The 21,510-nt window shown below is 36.7% G+C and overlaps 1 protein-coding gene across 6 annotated transcripts; it reads right to left on the bottom strand.

The window, feature by feature from the left end:
• Window positions 1-14,544: 14,544 nt before the first annotated feature.
• LOC107813584 (putative late blight resistance protein homolog R1A-3) lies at window positions 14,545-21,287 on the bottom strand. Of its 6 annotated transcripts, none has more exons than XR_012703730.1 (4): window positions 20,725-21,286; window positions 16,574-18,758; window positions 15,810-15,957; window positions 14,545-15,001 (listed from the first exon to the last, which is right to left on the bottom strand). XR_012703730.1 is itself a non-coding variant. In XM_016638859.2 (4 exons), the coding sequence occupies exons 1-4, from the start codon at window positions 21,196-21,198 to the stop codon at window positions 16,141-16,143; spliced, it is 2,721 nt and encodes a 906-aa protein (XP_016494345.1). In that variant the 5' UTR covers window positions 21,199-21,287; the 3' UTR covers window positions 15,539-16,140. The 6 variants fall into 6 exon arrangements, 3 of the variants coding, with proteins under 3 accessions (XP_016494345.1, XP_016494348.1, XP_075096884.1); XR_012703729.1 differs by having other exon boundaries at window positions 14,801-15,001; window positions 15,468-15,957; XR_001654385.2 differs by having other exon boundaries at window positions 14,801-15,001; window positions 15,845-15,957.
• Window positions 21,288-21,510: the final 223 nt, after the last annotated feature.

The raw sequence follows: 21,510 nt of genomic DNA, 5'->3' as shown, positions 1-21,510 counted from the left end.
CCAATCTTGCCTTGTTCCTTGTAACTATTCCATCTTCATCAAGTTTGTTTCTAAAAACCCACTTTTTGCCAATTACTGATCTGTCCTTGGGTTTTGGTACCAGATGCCAAACTTGACTCCTTTCGAATTAGTTGAGTTCATCTTGCATTCTATTTACCCATTCTGTATCCTACAAAGCCTCAGCAACATTTTTAGGTTCAATAAGAGATAAGAAATCATCAAAAGCACAAAGATTCTTTAATGAAGATCTGGTTTTGATTCCATAGGTTGGGTCACTAATTATATTCTCAATGGGATGAGAACTTTGATACGTGTAAGATTTTACAACCAACTAGTTTCCCATTGATATTCCTTCAACGCTTTGTTGTTGTGGAATAGGTTCATAGACAGGTCCCCTTGAGGTTTGAGAGTCATTTCCTCTTTGTTCTATTCCCCCTGTCAAGTTGCCCTGGGTTGAAGAACATGTTCCATCACATGTTCCTTCCCCTAGTGCTGCTTCAGTCTGGACTGTGGTTTCATTTGAATTTCTTACCAGCCTAATTGCTTTATCATCATGTTCCTTTCCAACCCCAACTATCTCACATTTCTTTCCATTTCAAAAGGAGACATTACCTCCTTTGAGGTCCTCAAGTGAAAGGAACTGTTTCTTGTTTCCTGTCATATGCTTTGAGCAGCCACTATCCATGTACCATATTTGGCTCATCCCCTTCACTTGGACCTGCAAAAGGAAATCAGGAGTTAATCTTAGGAACCCAAACTAATTTGGGTCTCTTTCTATAGGCAAAAGAGTGAATCAGATTCTTTTTAGCCCAACTTAGCAGCCTATTTTTTCCTTGAACAAATTTCTTATTCTTTTGACTGGCCTTTTCTTTTGCAGTGCATTCATTTTTACAGTGACCAGTTTTACCACTGTGTGTGAAAATTTTGTTCTCAGAAAGTGTGAGGTACTTGCTTCTATCTAGCTCATGCTTGACCTTGCTTAGATCCTACTTTAGGACTCTTACCTACTCATCTCTTTTGTACAACTCATCTTTCATTTTTCCTAAATTTTCTTCTAAAGTGAGTTTTGTGTGATCAACTTTCTTTTTACTTATTCCTAATTTCAATTTTAGATTTTCATATCTAAGCTCTAGGACAGTAGTGTCAAGTTCATGAACATGGTTCTTTAACACAATATTTTTACTTTCATTTTTACTAGCTCTAAGTTCCAAATTTTGCACTTAGCTTTCAAAATTACACACTCCTTGGACAGTTGTTCCTTTTTATTATTTAGATCTTCAGATTCATCAATGAAATCTAGAAGTAACTCAGATAGCCTTTCTTTAGACAAAAATTTAATCTTGTCTTTGAGATGAATTACACTTACCTCAAATTCTTCATCAGATTCTCCAATGGCCATAAGTGCTTGTTCATCTCCATCTTCATCATCTGACCTTTCTCCCCAAGCAGCAACCATAGCCTTTGTTGATCCTTTGTTCTTCTTGGGTTGAACATGTTCCTTCTTCTTGTTTCTTCGTTTAGATCTTTTCTTCTTCCATTCAATTTTCCATTGAGGCCAGTTTTTGATGTGGTGATCAGTCTTCCCACACTTGTAGCACCCCTTATTGGTTTGCTTTTCAGGAACTCTTGGTTTGATGCAGCTTCCACTTCTTGAATGACCCTTTCCTCGCATTAGGTACTTCTTGAAGTCTTTTGTGACCATGTCCATCTCATCATCCTCTAGTTCAGAACCTTCAGTGATTCTGAGTGTTAGACTCATTTCCTTCATGGGTACATCCATCTTCATGGTTTGCCTTCTAAGTTCATAAGCAGTGAGATTTCTAATTAGCTCATCCAACTTAAGAGTGGCAATGTTCTTTGATTCCGGAATGACAGTGATTTTGCTCTCCCAAGTGACTGGCAGAACCCTTGTCAAAATCTTCTCAACTCTGTCTTGTTCAGGAATAATCCTTTCTAGGGACTTAAGTTCATTTGTGAGTGTGGTGAACCTTGTAGACATCTCCTGGATGATTTCTCCTTCCTTCATGGTGAAATTCTCATATTAAGTATACAGTAGTGTTCCTTTGGACCTCTTCACTTGAGGTGTTCCTTCGTGAGCCACTTGCAAAGTGTCCCAAATTTCCTTAGTAGTGGTACAACTTTAAATTCTGTTGTACTCGTCTGGACAAAGTCCACACACAAGCCATTTTTTGGCCTTAGCATTCTTCTCCCATTTCCTCAAGTCCTCAGCAGTGCAGCCAGCTCTTGTTTTTGGCACATCTACACCTTCAACATTTTTCTTCATGGTAGCCAGGGGACCATCAGTGACAATGTCCCATAGCTCATAGTCTTCTCCGATGATGTGATCTCTCATTCTGTTTTTCCACCAAGAGTAGTATTGGTCATTAAAGAGTGGTAGCCTAGTAGTGGATTGCCCTTCCCAATATCAAGGTGGTGCACTCATCTTGATCTGTTCGTAAGGTGTTAGCCTCTTCAAGGATAATTTGCTCTGATACCAATTGATGTTTTAACTTCAATACCACACAAGAGAGGGGGGTGATTTGTGTGGTTTCCAATTTTTTGCTTAAACTGATTATGGAAGGACTTGATTCTTCTAAGTGTTCCTTAACCTACTACTGTTGAAATAGTAAATGCGGAAAGTAAAGAACACGAGTATTTTACGTGAAAAACACTTGGCTCAAAAGGTGAAAAAATCACGACCTACTTCCCAGTAGGATTTTTCCAAACTCTCGACTAAATCATTGAGCCAAAAACTGCATTTACAAAATACTTTTGTAAACCTAGGATTAACTCTAATCCCTTTGTGGCAAACAGCCTCTAACTGTTGCGACAACTTCAAGTTAACTCTAACTTGAATACTTTGAGTACCTATTACAATTGTCTCTAGATAAAGCTGAAAGATACAATATGAAAATACCTACTATAATTGAACTAGAATAAAAGACAAGACACTTGGAACTGGTTCTTTTATCTGGTTCATGTAGCTTCAGGTTTGCACACTTGAATCACACACGAACTGCTTGTAAAATGCCTTGCTATTTTGCTCTCAATTCACGTTTAACTTCTGCATTTGTGCATTACCTGTAAAGTGAGAACATCTTGCAATTTATAGAGTTAGTAGATGAAGAAATAACTAGAGTTCTAATGCTACTCTTCCTTGGTGAAAGAGTTCTAGTTGATAACTTCTAACTCCTCCCTTATCTTGGATAGTGTTCTCTTTGATTAAGGAGTCGTTCTCCTTATCACTTATGCAACCTTTTCGATCAGGAGATATCAATTATACCAAGCTAAGCTTATCTCATTCACGTGCATCCCACATGCTCGAATTTGCCCGTGTTTATGCACACAAGGGATGTACCTGGTTCATGCCTGAGCTTCCTTTGTCAATCTTCAAAACAAACCTTCACTTGATCCAACATAATATAATTGGAGTAATGAAATATATCTTTTTCTTTCTTCTTTTTCTTTTATCGTCCATTAATTAAGCCCCTAATTAGGAAAAAGAGTATACCTAAATTACCCTTTTTAGCTTATGCTTTATAATAAGTAAGTAAGAATATGAGTCCAGAAATAAACTAGACTCACATAAATAATGTTGGTTATGTGACTCACATATTAAAATTTCCTAGTAATTTTATTATTATAAAAGGATACTATTTCCTCGTGATTATTTTTGTTCTTAATCTAAAACTATTACGTACAAAGGGAGAATATACGATGGTTCTTTCCCTTTGATATTCAACATGTATACTAGAGTCTACTGATAATTATACAGTACTTGAATGAACTTTATTTGTTGAGAAACTCTATGAAAATTTTCTGTAAATTTAACATATTTAAAAGCTATCTACTATTCATAAACACGTGGAATTCAATTTCTATATTCAGATCACTCAATCAATCTCATCCACTCGAAAATTAATGCATAGTTATTAATTGGACTTCTCAAATTCAACCTTTTGACATTTGAAAGAGCTCCACCATGAAATAGATATTAAAGAAAAAACACTACTATGGAATTGTGTGTATGTTATATCTTTTACATTAGTATTAATTATTTATTGTCAATTCTTTTAAAGTGACATAGTGAGATTTGCCTTAATGTTTAAGTCACGATATTACCTCTACTTAATTTTCTTTCTGCTTCCAATTAATTAAAAATATTTGAATCCTACACGTGCCCCCCCTCCCCCCCCCCCCCAAACCAGCTTAATTTTCAACTAATTACAGCACAAATATACCAATTATGCCACGTCCTAATTGCTTAATGAGATCAGTAAATGCGTGCTGCTGAATCTTGATTATGGAGGTTCATAATTAATTTCAGCTGCCTTCATTTGTCTAACCCTGAATGAAGCAAGTTGGCTACTAGTAGATTCCACCATTTGGCTACTAGTAGACCCAAATGCCCATCCGTTGCTTTTATACCAAAAGGACCTGCAACCTTGTCCAAATTGCTTGAGCCAAATTCCCTGAATAGAATAGGTGGTCCACTGTCTCTATTCCATTTGATGGAGGTTGACAACAGTAACATCTAGCTTGGATGTTGTAACTGTTGGGATAATATACTATTAACCATGAGTTTGATTTAGATATAGTATTTATTATGGAATAACTGCTTATTCAATTTTAATAAAGTTTTAAATAGATCATATATTAGTCTGTGTCATTTGCTTATATAGTACTCCCTCCGTTCCAATTTATGTGAACCTGTTTGACTGGGTACGGAGTTTAAGAAAAAAATGAAGACTTTTGGAATTTGTGGTCCTAAACAATTCCAAATGGGGCCCAGAGTATTTGTGTGGTTATAAAAGCTTCTCATTAAGGGTAAAGTTGTAACTTTAAGCTAAATTGTTACCAAATTTAGAAAGGGTTCATTCTTTTTGGAACGAACCAAAAAGGAAATAGGTTCACATAAACTGGAACAGAGGGAGTAGATGATTTAGTGTATAGAGTTTAGCTTATACACGGAAGATTAAATCATCGGTTCTTATAAGTATATAGTTTTAGTTCACAATCTAATGATGGAATTGGACAAACTACCATGGATAATTGTAGCACAAGATTAAATATAATTTATCTTAATTATGGGAATTGTTTAATTCCAACTTCTTGTGCTAATACATTTTGTATGTATTGAACGGACCAAGTAGAGATAAGTATTTTATATTGACTTAATGAAATAAACTCTCTAGCCATTAAATGTACTTATACTCTTAATCTTGATATAATTATTATTAGCTGTGTACATTATTATTATTTTGATTTGTTAAAAGGCAAGATTCTTTCATGGGTCAATATGCCTGGTAAATTGGATAATGATAATAATGTACATTGGCGAAGTAATAGTTAGTTGATAGAATCCATATCTCAGTGTAGAGATTGATTATACACCTTTATGAAAGCTTATAAGTTTTCATGTGTAAACTCGGCCGGTGGATTTTGTATCTGATACATGAAATAAATTAAGTGAAAGTCTAAAGGAAATAATTAATAAATTAAATCGCCAATAATTTAATTTAATTGATTAGTATCTGAATCTTAACATGGGGAGTTAAATAAAATTTAATGGATGAATTTCGAAATTGAATAAGGAACAATTACGAATTTTTAGTGGAATAATTCGTAATTAATTATGATGGATACTAATTTCAAAAATTAGAAATTAATTTCATAATTGGAAGCCTTGTTAATTAAATTATGTGGTCCCTATTGTGTCTAAATAATAGGAAATAAAGGAGTCCTTTTTCTGGTGGAAAAAAAATTCAACAGGTTTTGAAAAAGGGTTTTAGCCCTTAAAACTTGTGCTATAAATAAATAAGGTTTTCCACCTAGAGCAAAAAGACATGGTGGCCGAATTTCAGCCATATTTTCCTAGAAAATTTTGCCCACACAAAATTACTATTTTCGGATATTATTTGGGTAACACAGTAGAAAACCGTGGAACATTCAGAGATCATGATCGTGGGGGTGATGTAGATTTCAACGAGACGATGTAAGATTGAAGGCTCACGTGACTAAAGAGCCGTGTTCACGCTTCAAGAGATAACCTGTGAAATCCCATTTATATTAGTTGTCTAGATTACATGTCATTTTGATATTGGGATTGCTTCCATTGCATATAATAATCCAACAAAATCTTGCTACCTTCTCATCTGCTGGAGCTCTATCATTTACGGCCCTCCAGTTCATGAAGGCCATTTTAAAAGGCACATGCTTGTTCCATATTTTATTGTTCACTATTCCTTGAGTTTCCCTATGTCTGAGGCTTTCTCATGCAGAGGAGACTGAGAAGCTCCCAGTTGAGCTTGTTGTCCATATCACTCTATCTGGCAGGTCTGGGTAAAGCCTGATTTTGTGTTGGTCCACTATATTCTTGACTGAGTTTGGTATGTTTCAATTATTGGATCATACTTCCAATTGCCTCCTTCTGAGACATCTTTTAATTGGACATCTTTAGGTTTCATTCCTGATGGCAAGAGTTTGTACAAAGGACCTTGTTTTGACCAATTATCACACCAAAAAGAGATATTCCCTTCTCTAGGTAACCATTCAATGTTCAGTTCTACCTTCTTCCCAAAAGCGCACAAAGCCTTCCAACTGTGTGATTGCCCTGATCTCCATTGAGAAACTACAGGATGTGTCCTTTTGCAGTATTTAGCTATCATAAAATCTTTCCACAGAGAGTCCCCAGTTCTTAGATTCCACCATGCTTTGGCTGTGAATGAGTCATTTATATCTTTCAAACTTCTGAATTGGACGTCTCCTTCTTTATAGGGACATCACTGAAAGAAGCTCTGCACTCAATACAAATAGTGAAGGTGAGACAGGGTCACCTTGCCGCAGTCCATTATGTGATTTAAAGAACCCAAATCTTTGACCATTAACTATCAGAGAGTACCAGTTGCTTGAAATGTGTGTATGTATTAGCTCCACCCATTTGTTTGAGAACCCCAATTTCTTCATTAGACTACACAGGTAAGACCAGTCGACCCTATCGTAAACCTTTGCCATGTCAAGTTTTAATACTACATTCCCTCCTTTCTTTGGTCTAGATATATCCCTGATGATCTCTTGTGCTAGTAGTATATTTTCATAAATCAATCTCCCTCTAATGAATCCTGACTTATTATTGGAGACTATTTTTGGTAAGATTCGTGTCAGTCGAGCATTTAACATCTTTGCAAATATCTTACTCGAAACATTACACAGGCTAATTGGCCTAAGTTCTGATAGTTTCTGGGGGAACTCCACCTTTGGATTCATTTCTAGGCAAGTGTGAGTAAAGAATCTCGGGATAGAGGCCCCTTGAAAGGAGGACACCACTGCATTGTATACATCTTCCGCAGTAACTTTCCAGCATTTTTGATAGAAAAGGGCATTTAATCCATCCGGGCCTGGGGCACTTTCTGTACTAATGGAGAAGACACAATTTTCGGCTTCCTCCAGAGTTGGAATTGCTGTCAGCATTTCATTGTCCTCCTCTGTGACTCTTGGTATTAAACAATCCAACGCAGACATATCATCTGATGCTTCATTATGGTTAAATATTCCTTGAAAATGTTCTATTGCTGCTGTGGCAATATCTTGTTCACCTATTCTCCATTCTCCATTATGATCCTGAATTCTTTGAATGTTGAGTCGTTTCCTTCTTCCTTTTATTATACCATGAAAGTATGCAGTATTCTTAAGTTTTATAAGAAGTCTGTCCAGTCTTTTCCATATTGTTTTGGTTGGTCCCCTGTTGTCACACCTGAATGTTGCACGGCAGAAGTTTTTACTAGAAACTCCTAAACTCAAAAAATTATGTGTTCGTGTAAAAATAGATGCACTTCTAGAGACCAGTAAGGATGGGTCCAGTTCTGGTTTGTTCAGCAACATAGGAAAGTTAGATTGCCTCGAAAAGCTGAAGTTGGTAAATGATACTCGTCAAAGTAGAAAACAACTACACCTTCCTCCAGCATATATTTTTCCTCAGAAGCTAAAAAAACTCACTCTGATAGATACGTGGTTCGAATGGAAAGATATGTCTATATTAGGTCTATTAGAGTACCTTGAAGTGCTGAAGTTGAAAGAAAATGCGTTTAGGGGACAGTCATGGGAAACAAAGGATGGTGGTTTTCCTCGTCTGCAGGTCCTATGGATTGAAAGGACAGATCTATCTTCTTGGAAGGCCTCATCGGGGAACTTTCCACGACTAAAACGCCTTGTTCTTATAGCATGTGATAATCTTAATGAACTACCAGATGAACTGGCTGATGTGAAAAACCTCCAGTTAATGGAACTCCAGAGTACCAGTGTGTCTGCTGCTAAATCTGCACGAGCAATACTAAAGAAGAAACAAGAAAAGGAAGGCAGCGGATTCATCCTCCAGATCTCGAATTGTAACTTTAAGGAATGCTTCATTGACACTAGACTGGTTAGCTTCAAATCTGCCTTTGTCTTCAAATGATTTTATTCCACTGTTAAATTTCCTATAATTACCAGTCCGATTGAGTTAGCGCGGAATTAATGTGTTAGCTTGTGCTTGATATCAGTAAGGTAATCAGGATTTAGGCACAGAGTAGTAATGGAAATGTTTCCACACAAAATTACAAAGAGCTTATAAACATGTTTTAGATATCAGTTCTGCACTGCATTCTATATATTAGTTCAACTATTCTGCAGAAACTATAATCTAATTGCTCAAGCACATAAGTACATTCATCTTGGTGCTATATTAGGCTCCAAACACCTGTAATCGACTTTTCAACTCAAAGTTATCACAGTATTCTTAATTGCTTCTAGCTTTTGATGTGATAATTTCAAATTAAAATACACACCAAAAGATTTTCGTCAACAGATTGAAAAATCAGCTTAGATTCTATTATCTTTCAAATTTCTACTTCTATATCCTTTAGCGAGCAAAATTATATATTCATTATATCGTAATGGTAGCAGAAATAGCACTTTCGATGGCTTAACACTATTTTGACTGCTGGTTGACCTAATAATGCTTAAGGGAGTGTTGAGTGTATATTTAGGTATATTCTTATTAAGCTTCTGATGAATTTGTAGTAGTATGTATGTGTCTTCGGTTTCTTGAGCAGCTTAAGCATTGAGATAAGTCCAGTTTGTGCTATGCTGCCTAAGGCGAACTTTAACCAACTTTATCAAGGCAAACATCATAGAGTATCATTTCGGTTTATTTTATATCTTCAATAGTTTCCATTGTCCTGGTAGTATGTTCTAGCCGACATCCACTTATGATACTGAAGCTCATCATGCATTGATTTGCACAGATTTGCTGAATTCTGATACTGGAGGGACTCAGCGATAATCAACCTTTCTGCTTGCTACTACTTCATTTGCCTCGCTGGTTTTAACAGAGAAGTCTCCTGCATTTTGTTTCAAGTCGGATGAACCTTAAAATGAAAGCAGCATTTGGTTAAAAAGAGACTTCCACTGCCAAAATGCAATGCAGATCAACTTGGAGCATTCTCTAATCAATTGTTATGCTTGGATATCTTCACAATAAAGCAGAGCCTGGAGAGTGTCGCTTTTATCTGTATTGTTGACATGTTGAATATGACTTCATTCTTGAATTACTTGTTTTATGCTCTTCCTTTGTTTTTCTTCTTCTTTAAATCTTCTTGATTTTTCCACTCTGGACTTATTTTGATGTACATAGATGAATTGCTGCGCAGAACAGTAAATGTTACTTTATTGTTATTGTTGTTACTTATTTGTTTTTCTAGCTGACAATAATTACAGAAGAATCTACTGCGAACAAGATACATGATTCTACTCTAATGTCTAGTTTTTTCTTCCTCTTGCTGAAGCCAAATGTATATAGTATGGATAAGTCACAACTATTATACCAAAAATTATGACAGTCACCAAATAATAAATAAGACAATAAAGCAACAATAAGAGGAACACCAGAATTTACGAGGTTCGGCCAATTTTGTCTACTTCCTCGGACACAGCCAATATTTTATTCCATTCAAAAAATACAAGTGAAATAATACTAAAGAGAGAAGATACAAATGCCTTAAGAAGATGAGAAGGCAAATGAGAGGTGTGTTTAAATCTCAAACATTATGCCTCCTTTTACAGGGAAATATTCCCTACCACAAGGCTAAACCACCAATGTGGGATTTGACAAATTCAACAAATCTCCACCTTGCCAGAAATTCACATCTTCAATTTTCTCTCTATAACAAATTTTGGTTGTATCTTCATCTTCAATCTTCAGTGTTCAACAATGTTGGAACTTGACCGCAGTCACCACTTTTGTCAGCATATCAGCAGGATTCTCTGTAGTATGAATTTTCTTCACCATGACTCCACCTTCTTCTATGATTTCTCGTACGAAATGATACCGAACATCAATGTGCTTCGTCCTTGCATGATAAACTTGGTTCTTCGCTAATTGAATAGCACTTTGACTATCACAAAAAATTGTGATACTTTTTTGTTCAACACCAAGCTCTTTTAGCAACCCCTGAAGCCAAATTGCCTCTTTCACAGCCTCTATAATAGCCATGTACTCCGTCTTTGTTGTAGACAAAGCAACTGTTGACTGCAAAGTAGACTTCCAACTAACTGGTGCCTTTGCAAAAGTAAACACATAACCAGTAGTTGATTTTCGTTTGTCCAGATCACCCGCAAAATCTGAATCACAATATCCAACTACAAACTGATTGTCTTCCTGCTCAAAAACTAACCCAACATCTACAGTATTATGAATATACCGTAGAATCCACTTCACAGCTTGCCAATGCTTCTTTCCTAGATTATGCATATATCTGCTAATAACTCCAATAGCTTGTGAAATGTCAAATCTCGTACAGACCATTGCATACATCAAGCTACCAACAGCATTTGCATATGATACCCTTGACATATTCTCTCGTTCAGCTTCATCCTTTGGCGACATAATAGTACTTAGCTTAAAATGGGGAGCAAGTGGAGTACTAACTGGCTTAGTCTTCTCATCTATGCCAAAGCGCTGCAGTACTCTCTTCAAATATTCTTTCTGAGATAAACAGAGTTTCTTTGAACGTCTATCTCTTATTATCTCCATGCCAAGAATTTTCTTTGCCTCACCCAAATCCTCATCTCGAACTCCTTCTTGAGTTGAATCTTCAACTTATCAATTTCTTCCAAATTCTTGGAAGCTATCAATATATCATCAATGTATAGGAGAAGATATACAAAGGAACCATCTTCAAGCTTGTGCAAATACACACAATGATTGTATTTGCTTCTCTTGTACCCTTGTCGTAACATAAACTTGTCAAATCGCTTGTACCATTGTCTAGAAGATTGTTTCAATCCGTACAACGATTTTTCAAGTTTGCACACTATATTTTTTTTTCCAGCAACTTTGAATCCTTCTGGCTGAGTCATGTAGATTTCCTCCACCAAGTTTCCATCTAAAAACACAGTTTTTACATCCATCTGAACTAGTTCCAAATTCAACTATGCTACCAAAGCCAACATAATTCTAATGGAGGAATATTTTACAACTGAAGAAAATACTTCATTGTAATCAATTCCCTCCTTTTGAGCATATCCTTTGGCCACCAATCTTGCTTTGTAGCGAACATCTTCTTGGTTAGGAAATCCTTCTTTCTTTGCAAATACTCATTTGCACCCAATTGCTTTCTTTCCCTTCGAGAGATTGGTCAATCTCCATATATGATTTTGATGAAGGGACTGTATTTCATCATTCATGGCAATCCTCCACTTATCTTCTTTTGAACTTCGGACTGCGTCTTTATAAGTGGTAGGAACATCATCAGCTACAATTGAGGTTGCACAAGCAACCGTCTCTATGAGACGAACAGGTTTCGTTATTGTTCTTTTTGGCCTGCTGGTTGCTATTGATTCAAGTTGTTGTTGAGGTTCCTGAGTTGGAATCTCCTCTACTGGCTCTTCTTCTAGAGGATAATCTTCATTTGTTTCCTCTTCTGCTTCTTGTGTAGGAAAAATAAATTTTCCCTTAAACTCCACCTGCTTAGAAGCATCCTCATTTTGTTTGGTATCTTCTGTTATCTTATTTACCATAGCAGATTCATCAAAGGTAACATCCATGCTGAATATTACTTTCTTTGTCATAGGACACCATAAGCGGTATCCTTTGACTCCATAAGTAATCCCCATAAAAATAGCCTTATTTTCCCTTGGATCCAATTTTGACTCTGTCACATGATAATATGCAGTTGAGCCAAATACGTGCAAAGAGTCATAACCTACAACAGGTTTTCCATACCATTTTTCAAATGGTGTCTTGCCATCAATAGGAGCAGATGGTAGACGATTAATGAGGTGGCATGCATATGTAATTGCCGCGGCCCAAAATTCTTTGTCTAGGCCAGCATTGGACAACATACGCCGTACCTTCTCCAGCAAAGTTCGGTTCATACGTTCTGCCATTCCATTTTGTTGTGGTGTATGTCTGACAGTGAAGTGTCGGACGATGCCATCATTTTCACAGACTTTATTGAAGTGATCATTTTTGTATTCACCTTCATTGTCTGTGTGAACACACTTGATCCTCCTGCCTGATTGATTCTCCACCATCGTTTTCCATTTGAGAAAAATTCCCAACACTTCATCTTTGCTCTTCATTGTATACACCCACACTCTTCGGGAATCATCAACAAAGGTTACAAAATAGTGTTTCCCACCCAATGAAGGTGTTTTGGAAGGACCCCAAACATCAGAGTGTACATAATCCAAAATGCCTTTAGTATTATGGATCGTTGTACCAAATTTAACCCTTGTCTGTTTCCCTTTGACACAATGCTCGCAAAACTCCAAGTTGCAAACCTTTACTCCCTTTAACAATCCTTGATCTGATAGAGTTTTCAAGGATTTTCCTCCAGCATGTCCCAAGCGCATGTGCCATAGCCTGGTTGTTTCTACCTCTTTTTTGTCACTAGATGTCACTATCATTGTCCCAATAAATGTACTACCGCGATAACGGTACAAGTTATTATTTTTCTGATTGGCCTTCATTACCACTAGTTCACCGGAGCATACTCTCACCACTCCATTTTCTGCAATAATTTTGAACCCTTTTGATCCTAGGGCTCCCACAGAGATGAGATTTTTCTTCAAATCTGATACATATCGAACATCTGTTAATGTTCTAATGATTCCATCATGGTTCCTTAATCGTATTAAACCAATGCCATATGAGGTAAGAGGGTTGTTATCCGCTGTGTGGATGACTCCGTATTCTCCTTCTTGGAAATCTATGAACCAGTCCCTGTTGGGACACATATGATAGCTACAAGCCGAGTCCATCAACCATATGTCTGATGATGTTGATGACTCTGTTGTAACTAATGAGAAGTCTGAATCATCACAATCAGCTATATTTGAATCCATAATGGCCTTTCCATTGTTATGTTTGGCCTTATTCTTCAACTTCGGACAATCTTTCTTTCAGTGCCCTTTTTCTCGACAAAAGGCACATTCATCTTTGCTGGGTCTAGATCTTGACTTGGATCTTCTCTTCTTTGTCCTCGTTTGATCTTGAGGACGACCCCTCACAACCAGTGCTTCTCCTTCTCCGCCCTTCTATTTTTCTCCCTTTCTTTGTTCATAGTTGTATAAAGCCGAACAAACTTCTCTGAGAGAAATTTCGTCATTTTCGTGGAATAGAGTAGTTTCAAGGTGCTCGTACTCATCAGGAAGTGACCCCAACAACATCGAGGCCAAGTCACCATCATCAAAAGTTGCATCCATATTTTGCAAATCTGTGACCAACTTATTGAAACTGGTGATATGTTCATTCATCGTAGTACCAGAAACATAGGTGAAGCGAAATAGTCTCTTTTTCATGTACAATTTATTTTGACTGTTTTTCTTCAAAAATTTATCCTCCAATACTTTCCATAATTTACTTGCAGAAGTTTCCTTTGTGTATGGATATTTCTGCTCTCTAGCAAGGTACGATCTAATGGTATCGCAAGCAACGTGGTTGAAAATTCTCCAATCTTCTTCTCCAATAACATCTGGTTTATTTTTCTTCAATGGCAAGATCTAGCCCTTGTTGAAAAAGGACATATAGAACCCCGCCTTGCCACATCTCAAAATGTCCTGACCCGGCAAAAATTTCTACCGCAAATTTCGCATTTAACACAATTCTTGTCATAAGCGAAGATGCCAATGATGACGTATTGTTGACACTTGATGTAGATTCTTCTTGTTTATTATGTCTCATCTTTGACACAAATACTATTTAATAGCTAACGACACAAATCAAAATATTTCCTTTCTGGTGTGGAAGATCAGACTAAGCTGCAACCACAGAGCATACTCAGACAGAATCTTGACTCAGTTACCAAGATAAATCTTTTCTGATGTGGAAGATCAGACTATGCTGCAACCACAGAGCATACTTAGACAATACCTTGGTTCTGATACCAATTGTTGCGGAAGCCAAATGTATATAATGTGAATAAGTCACAACTACTATACCAAAAATTATGACAGCCACCAAATAATAAATAAGACAATAAAGCAACAATAAGAGGAACACCAGAATTTACGAAGTTTAGCCAATTTTGCCTACTTTCTTGGACACAAACAATATTTTATTTCATTCCAAAAATACAAGTGAAATAATACTAAAAAGAGAAAATACATGTCTTAAGAAGATGAGAAGGCAAATGAGAGGTGTGTTTAAATCCCAAATATTATGCCTCCTTTTATAGGGAAATATTCCCTACCAAAAGGCTAAACCACCGATGTGGGATTTGACAAATTCAACACTAAATAATACCACAAGAAGTTTCAGAAGTGCATAACAAGCCTGAAGGGAGGTCTACGTATAATAATACTAATTGAACAATTATTAGTATCATTATTCAACAAACAATTTTTTTTAATGTAACAATTACATTGCTAAACAATACAAACACAATCAAACAAATGTTGTAGCACCAACACCATTCCAAATTTGCCCCTTCTTGTTTCCACTTCTCAACATTGCCTTCCCATCCTGCAAATTCAATACCTCATTACATCAACAACCAGATATAATCAATTTAGTTTATAGGTAAAAACAAAATTTCCAAACAGAAAATAGCATATAGTTTATATCAGTTCTTTTATAAGACAAGTCTGAATGTGTAGGAATGTTTTTAGAATGAGAAATCCCATAAAAGAAAAAAAAAACATCATAGTTCCAATGCTCAAAAACACTACTTAATCATAGTTAAACAATATTATCCCTCTAATTTAAATTAGGTATTCATTCCATATACAAGTCATGCAAATGGAGTAACAGGGTGAGGTGTTGCATTGTAGAACTAAATGGTTCCGGATATTTTTGGATGTTATAGCAAATTACGCTTATAGAAAACATATATTATAATAGCACATGAGATTTGGTTCCAGAAAAATTTGGCTTTTATAGAGAAGCACTATTATATAAGGATGCTATTATAAAGAGATCGAGGTCTTACTGTACATTGTTCATCCATCTTCAACCAATTTAGACCTATAGGGAAGCAAATGAAGTAGTAATAATAAATTTGAAGATAACCACAATTCATCTCTGATATTACACATGCCAAATAAAATTCATAGCTCCTTTATCTGGTTCAAGGAACATGTCTTTCAGGTTGGTACGGTGGTACCCATGCTTAAGCAGAGAAAACAACAGTAAAGCAAATAAATACATCACAACAAACTAGATGGACAGAGCTGTGTTAACCATTCAAAAAGAAAACAATTTCACATAATTGAGAACTTGAAAAGTTTTGAAACCTAGAAAAGGTGTTAAAAGCAGAAAGTGGAGCTCATACAATAAAACGTAAACGGGATTTTTATTGGAACAGACTGTTAGGACGAATAGCCTGCAGAAAACATGAAATGCGGCTGACTCCATATGAAAGAGCATTCGACTTGTCTATGATCACAGGCTCGCATAAGTGTCATTCCTCTGATTCCCTCCTGCAAAAAGGAGAAAACAAATAGAAGAAAATTAGTGAAATCTAGAAAGAAACAATGTTGCAGTTAGGTTTCTTTGGAATCTTTTTGGGTGTGGCAATAAAAAGGGCAGCCCGGTGCCCTAAGCTTCTGCTATGCGCAGGGTCCGGGGAAAGGCCGGACCACAAAGGTCTATCGTACGCAGTTTTACCCTGCATTTTTGCAAGAGGCTGTTAAATGACTAAATTAATCACAGTACTCCAGCTGGTAACCATAAAAGTCAACTAAAGTTAGAACTGGAGTTGGCTAACATACATGGAAAGAACTGAATGGTTATTATGACAATGTTGGGACTAACAATACCGCACAAGTCTGCGTTAGAGAAAAATGCAAGGCAAGAATGTAAGGGAAATAAATTACTTAATTATGAAACTTCCAGTCTCTGAAGAACGAATGATCACGTAAAATATAGAATCACAGGACATTCTACCAAATAGAAGTCATGGCATGCAAAACAATCTTACTAAAATCTCTCAGACAATGGAAAAATCAAGATGTGAATACAGTCATGTCGACAAACACTTAGTAAAAACTGTACAGGAGACTAAATAATTCCAATGGCAAAATAAATTCTACTGACCTTCAACTTCATTGTAATCAACATCGAAAGATATAGTAAGCTTGAATTCAATGTTGTTCAGAAATTGCATCTCTTGTTTCTTTCTTTCTATTTCTTTTGCAGATCTGACCGCTTTGCTTGTGTTTTCAAGCCTCATCTCTCGAAGGCTAGGTATATCAGCAAACGTAGCCGGAACAGCCTCAAGTTTATCACAGTAAATAAGAACAAGGTGCCTAAGTCTTGGGAAATGATGAGTTGAAGCCTCCCATGTTTCAAAATCTGTTGTATCAATCGACAAGGCTTGGAGTTCGCTAAAACCTACCTCTAGCTTCCATGACTTTCCGGTGAAAGCGTCTTTCAACTTTAGAACCTCAAGGCATTCCAGCTGCTCCAGTCCAATTGCCTCACGCCAATCAAACCTTGTGTCCGATAAAGTTAACTTCTTTAGTGTACGAGCAAATCTGAAGAAATTTGGAGGAAGGTGAAGCACTGAAATCATTGTAAAGACATCATTCAATAGTTTCAAATTTTCCAGGCACTTCAACTCTCCATGATTGCTGAATCCATCCTTGTTAATTTCAAGAAAAGGGGCCATATTCCCTTTAATACTCAATTTTTTGAGATTACCAACTTTTGCAAGCACACAACTGTTGCAACTTTCTGGTGCAACCATAGAAAGAGTTCGCAGGCAAGAAATTTCACCTTTTGGGGTTTTAGGTCTTGGCAATCGTACAGGAATGTTACTGTGCAGATGCCTCAACCGTAACATGTTCCATATTTCCCATCTTGTTTCCAAGTAGCGCTTCCTTTTACTAGTCGTATTAAATATAAGAGTTTGTAAATTCAGAAATCTACAAAATGGCGGGGGAATGGCCGTAAAGTCACCTGAGAAAGCCATATACTTCAAATGATAAAGCACATTAAAATATCTGGAAAAAATAAAATTGGTGGGCTCAACATCCAAAACCCTTATGAGTGCAAACGCTTTGTGCAGGAGTGTCACTAGATACGGAGACAACTGGGTTGGGGAAAAGCATAAGAAAGACCTGACATGTTCCGCGTATGGTTTTCTGGACAGAAAATCACCTAGAAAACGTGATCGGATACACAATCGACGAGAATCATCTGGAATTGCTTGATCGGGTGTTAGAGATACTTCATGAAAAAGACATTCTCTAGTAGCCTCCATCTTGCAAAACTCTTGTACCATGTCATGAAGACGACATGTTTTTATTCGACTGTCAAACTTCTTCTGTACCACAATCACTAAATTTCTATTGACGAGCTCGTTCAAATTATTTTCCGCTACCTCCTCCAAGGCGTAACCTGGGCTGGATTTTATCAATCCCTCCGCAATCCAGAGACGGATCAATTTCCAAGCAGGGATATCAAAGCCTCGAGGAAAAATTCCGCAATACAAGAAGCACTCCTTCATTTCTTGGGGCAAACAATTGTAGCTCATTTCAACAAACTTCCAGCATCTTGTAGGGTCATCTTTAATAATAAGGTGCTGCCAAAAATATTTCTGAACTTTGAGCCAATTATTTTTGTCCTTACGACCTCTTAAAGCTCCTGCAATTACTATTATTGCAAGTGGTACCCCACAACATTTTTGTGCAATGCTTTCTCCAAGTTCTGTTAATTCTTCAGGAAAACATCCACTACCGAAAACTCTGCTTTTCAACAATAGAAAACTTTCCGTCTGGGTCAGAAATTTTAGATCATGAGGATTTGGATTGGCACAACTAGCCACATCTTGCCTATGAGTGGTCATCATGATCCGGTGTCCTTTGCTGTTTTCAGGGAAAGTTTTCTTGACAAAATCGACAACACCTATTGCCCAGACATCGTCCAAGACAATGAGACATTTACCTTCTTTAGGCACAAAATCACATATTACCTTAGCTATTTCATTCACGTCTTTGTCTTGGTATTCTTCAATGCGATCTGTGAAACATGTGAGGATATTGATAAAGATATCCTTTATTTCATATGATTGGCCGACATAAACCCATATTCTGCTGTCAAATTGATTTAAAATCTGGGGATCGTTAAAAACTTTTATTGCCAATGTTGTTTTACCAAGTCCATGCATACCTACAACAGGGACAACATTGAGATCCTCAGATCTGTCAACAAGTCGCTTGATCACTTTTTCTGCTTCTTCTTTTAAGCCAACGACTTCGTTTTCCTTGAGCGGAAGATCCTTTTAAGATAACAAAACCGATTGACATCATAAATCAGAGTTGAAAATCTTTTGTTTTGGCATTTAGAAATAAAGCATCTATATTAAGTTATTACTTGCTTTCAGTGAAATAAAAAGCCTTAATTTTTGTTCTAAATTACATTAACCTTAGATGTCAATTACTCCTTGAAATATAACTTATTCATCTTTATTTCCATTACTCCCAGAACACTTCATTTTCCATAGCCCCCCCAAATGGTCAATGTTTATGACACCATTAACATTATGCCAGTGATGTCGCATTTGCGACAAAAAGTCTCACATTTTTGAGCCCTCTTTTGCAGTCCAAGGCTCGCATCTGTGACTCCCTTCGCATCTGTTGTGTCGCATCTGTGGTCCAAAATTCACTTTTATATATATATATATATATATATCAACAACAACAACCCAGTAAAATAGCACTAGTTGGGCCTGAGGAGGATAGTGTGTACGCAAACCTTACCCCAACCCCGGAGGGGTAGAGAGGCTGTTTCCGAAAGACTCTCAGATCAAGAAAAAAAAGGACAAAAGGAGACAATATTAGTATCACCATAGAAGTCATAGAAAAAATAGGAACAACATGAAATCCAGAAGAAAGATGCAAAACAAAGCAAAAGCTAGTAAATAGGTCATGCACTGAAAAGCGAAATAGTAAGTCACAACGTTGCTAGTTGCCACTCGCTGTCTTAGACAAAAACCCTACCAGACTAGTCTCACAAAGGTACGAAGTAAGGTAAGACTCAACTACCTCCTAACCTACAACTCTAATACTCGACCTCCACATCTTCCTATCAAGTGTCATGTTCTCGGAAATCTGAAGCCTCGTCATATCCTGTCTGATCACATCTCCTCAATACTTTTTAGGCCGCCCTCTACCTCTTCTCATGCCCTGCACAACCAGCCGCTCACATCTCCTTACCGGAGCATATGGGTTTCTCCTCTTAACATGCCCGAACCATCTAAGCCTCGCTTCCCGCATCTTATCATCAATGGGAGCCACATACACCTTCTCCCGAATATATCATTCCTAATCTTATCAATCCTAGTGTGCCCGCACATCCGACTCAACGTCCTCATATTTAATTATATAGAGAGAGAGAGGCGCTGGAAGTCATATAACTTGAAGTAAATAAGAAAAATGGTATCTTTTTATCTACATTTCTTGTCTAAATCTTTCTATATTGCTACTCTTTTAGTTTTATTTTGTAGCAAATTGGGTAATCCCATTATATGAAACTCAATCCGCCCAAGGAAAACTGTTTGAGCATTTCATTTGTCCTGTAATATATGTTGCGGACAAAGGCGGATCCAGGATTTAAATCTTATGGGTTCAATTTTAAGGCTTTTAACATTGAACCCATTGTATTTTTAAATTTATGGGTTCATATCTACTATTTTTGCAATTTTAATGAATTTTTACATACAAATTTTTACTCCGCGTCGAAAGGTATGGGTTCAGTTGAACCCGTAGGTTATACGCTGCATCCGCCACTGGTTGCGGAAGCTAAATGTATATAGTGTGAATGAGTCACAACTATTATACCAAGAATTATGGCAGCTACTAAGTAATAAATAAGACAATAAGCCAACCATAAAAGCAACACTAAAATTTATGAGGTTTGGTTAATTTTGCCTAATTACTCGGACACAACCAATATTTTATTCCACTCTAAAATTACAAGTGAAATAATACTAAGGAGAGAAGATATAAATCACAAAAAAAAAATAAGAAGTAAATGAGAGGAGTGTTTAAAACCTAAACATTAAAAAATTCCCAACCACTTTGTTCCTTCACCTATGTGGAACATTTTGGCATTCAACAATATAAAACTAGCTCTAAACTGAACATGTCCAAAAAAATTAAGGGATCAAAACCCGGTTAATCATACAGAAACTTATAAGTTTTTAAATGGGTTGGGTTTGAGCTTTAATTTCAGGCATACCATACCTGGGAATTTTTTTCCGGCTGAACAGCTGGTTGATTGTTTTGAAGAAATTCCTTCACCTTCTCGTTGAGGCCGTCGATCTTAGTTGCAAGATTACTGACTGAGTCTCTTCTTATAATCCTGACTGAGTCTCCTCTTATACTATCAAATACGATAAGTCCCTGTTTTTTATCAAGGTAAAGCTGAAACATAAGAGCCAAGCCATCAATTACATCCTCAGCTCTATGTACCGTAATTCGAATGTCCTTATTGACCAACTGTTTCCACTTACTGCTAGTATTTATCTGCCATTGTGCAGCAATATTTAGGAGCGCTCGTAGGCGTTGAACTTGTTCCTCAAGATGTAAAAAGTCATCCTCTAAATCATAAATCTGCAGCTTCGAATTGTCTGCAATAAACTTCGCTTTTTCTCTTACTGAATCCAAGAGGTTCTCCACCAGAAGATTCAACCCTGTATCTGTATCTGTATCTGCCATCTGAGAGGATGCTTTCTTTAGCTCTGGGCAATGAAACTTCACTTTACCATAGCTCTTTGTTTTTAAAGATTAAAGAAGGCAGGCCCACGAGCCATAAGTTGTTGGTGACGTAGTTTGGTTTTGAATTTTAAAAATCGAGCAAATCCATCAAATATATATATATATATATATATATATATATATATATATATATATATATATATATATATATATATATGTATATTTTTGTACAAAGTTTCTAAAAATTTATGGTACTTGTTAATCGTGTTTGGATTAGCTGATATGAAATAGCTGATAAGCATTAGGTGCTGA

The sequence above is a fragment of the Nicotiana tabacum genome, chromosome 20, assembly GCF_000715075.1.
Source record: "Nicotiana tabacum cultivar K326 chromosome 20, ASM71507v2, whole genome shotgun sequence".
NCBI lineage: Eukaryota > Viridiplantae > Streptophyta > Magnoliopsida > Solanales > Solanaceae > Nicotiana > Nicotiana tabacum.
This window is presented reverse-complemented; position numbering and strand designations above follow the sequence as displayed.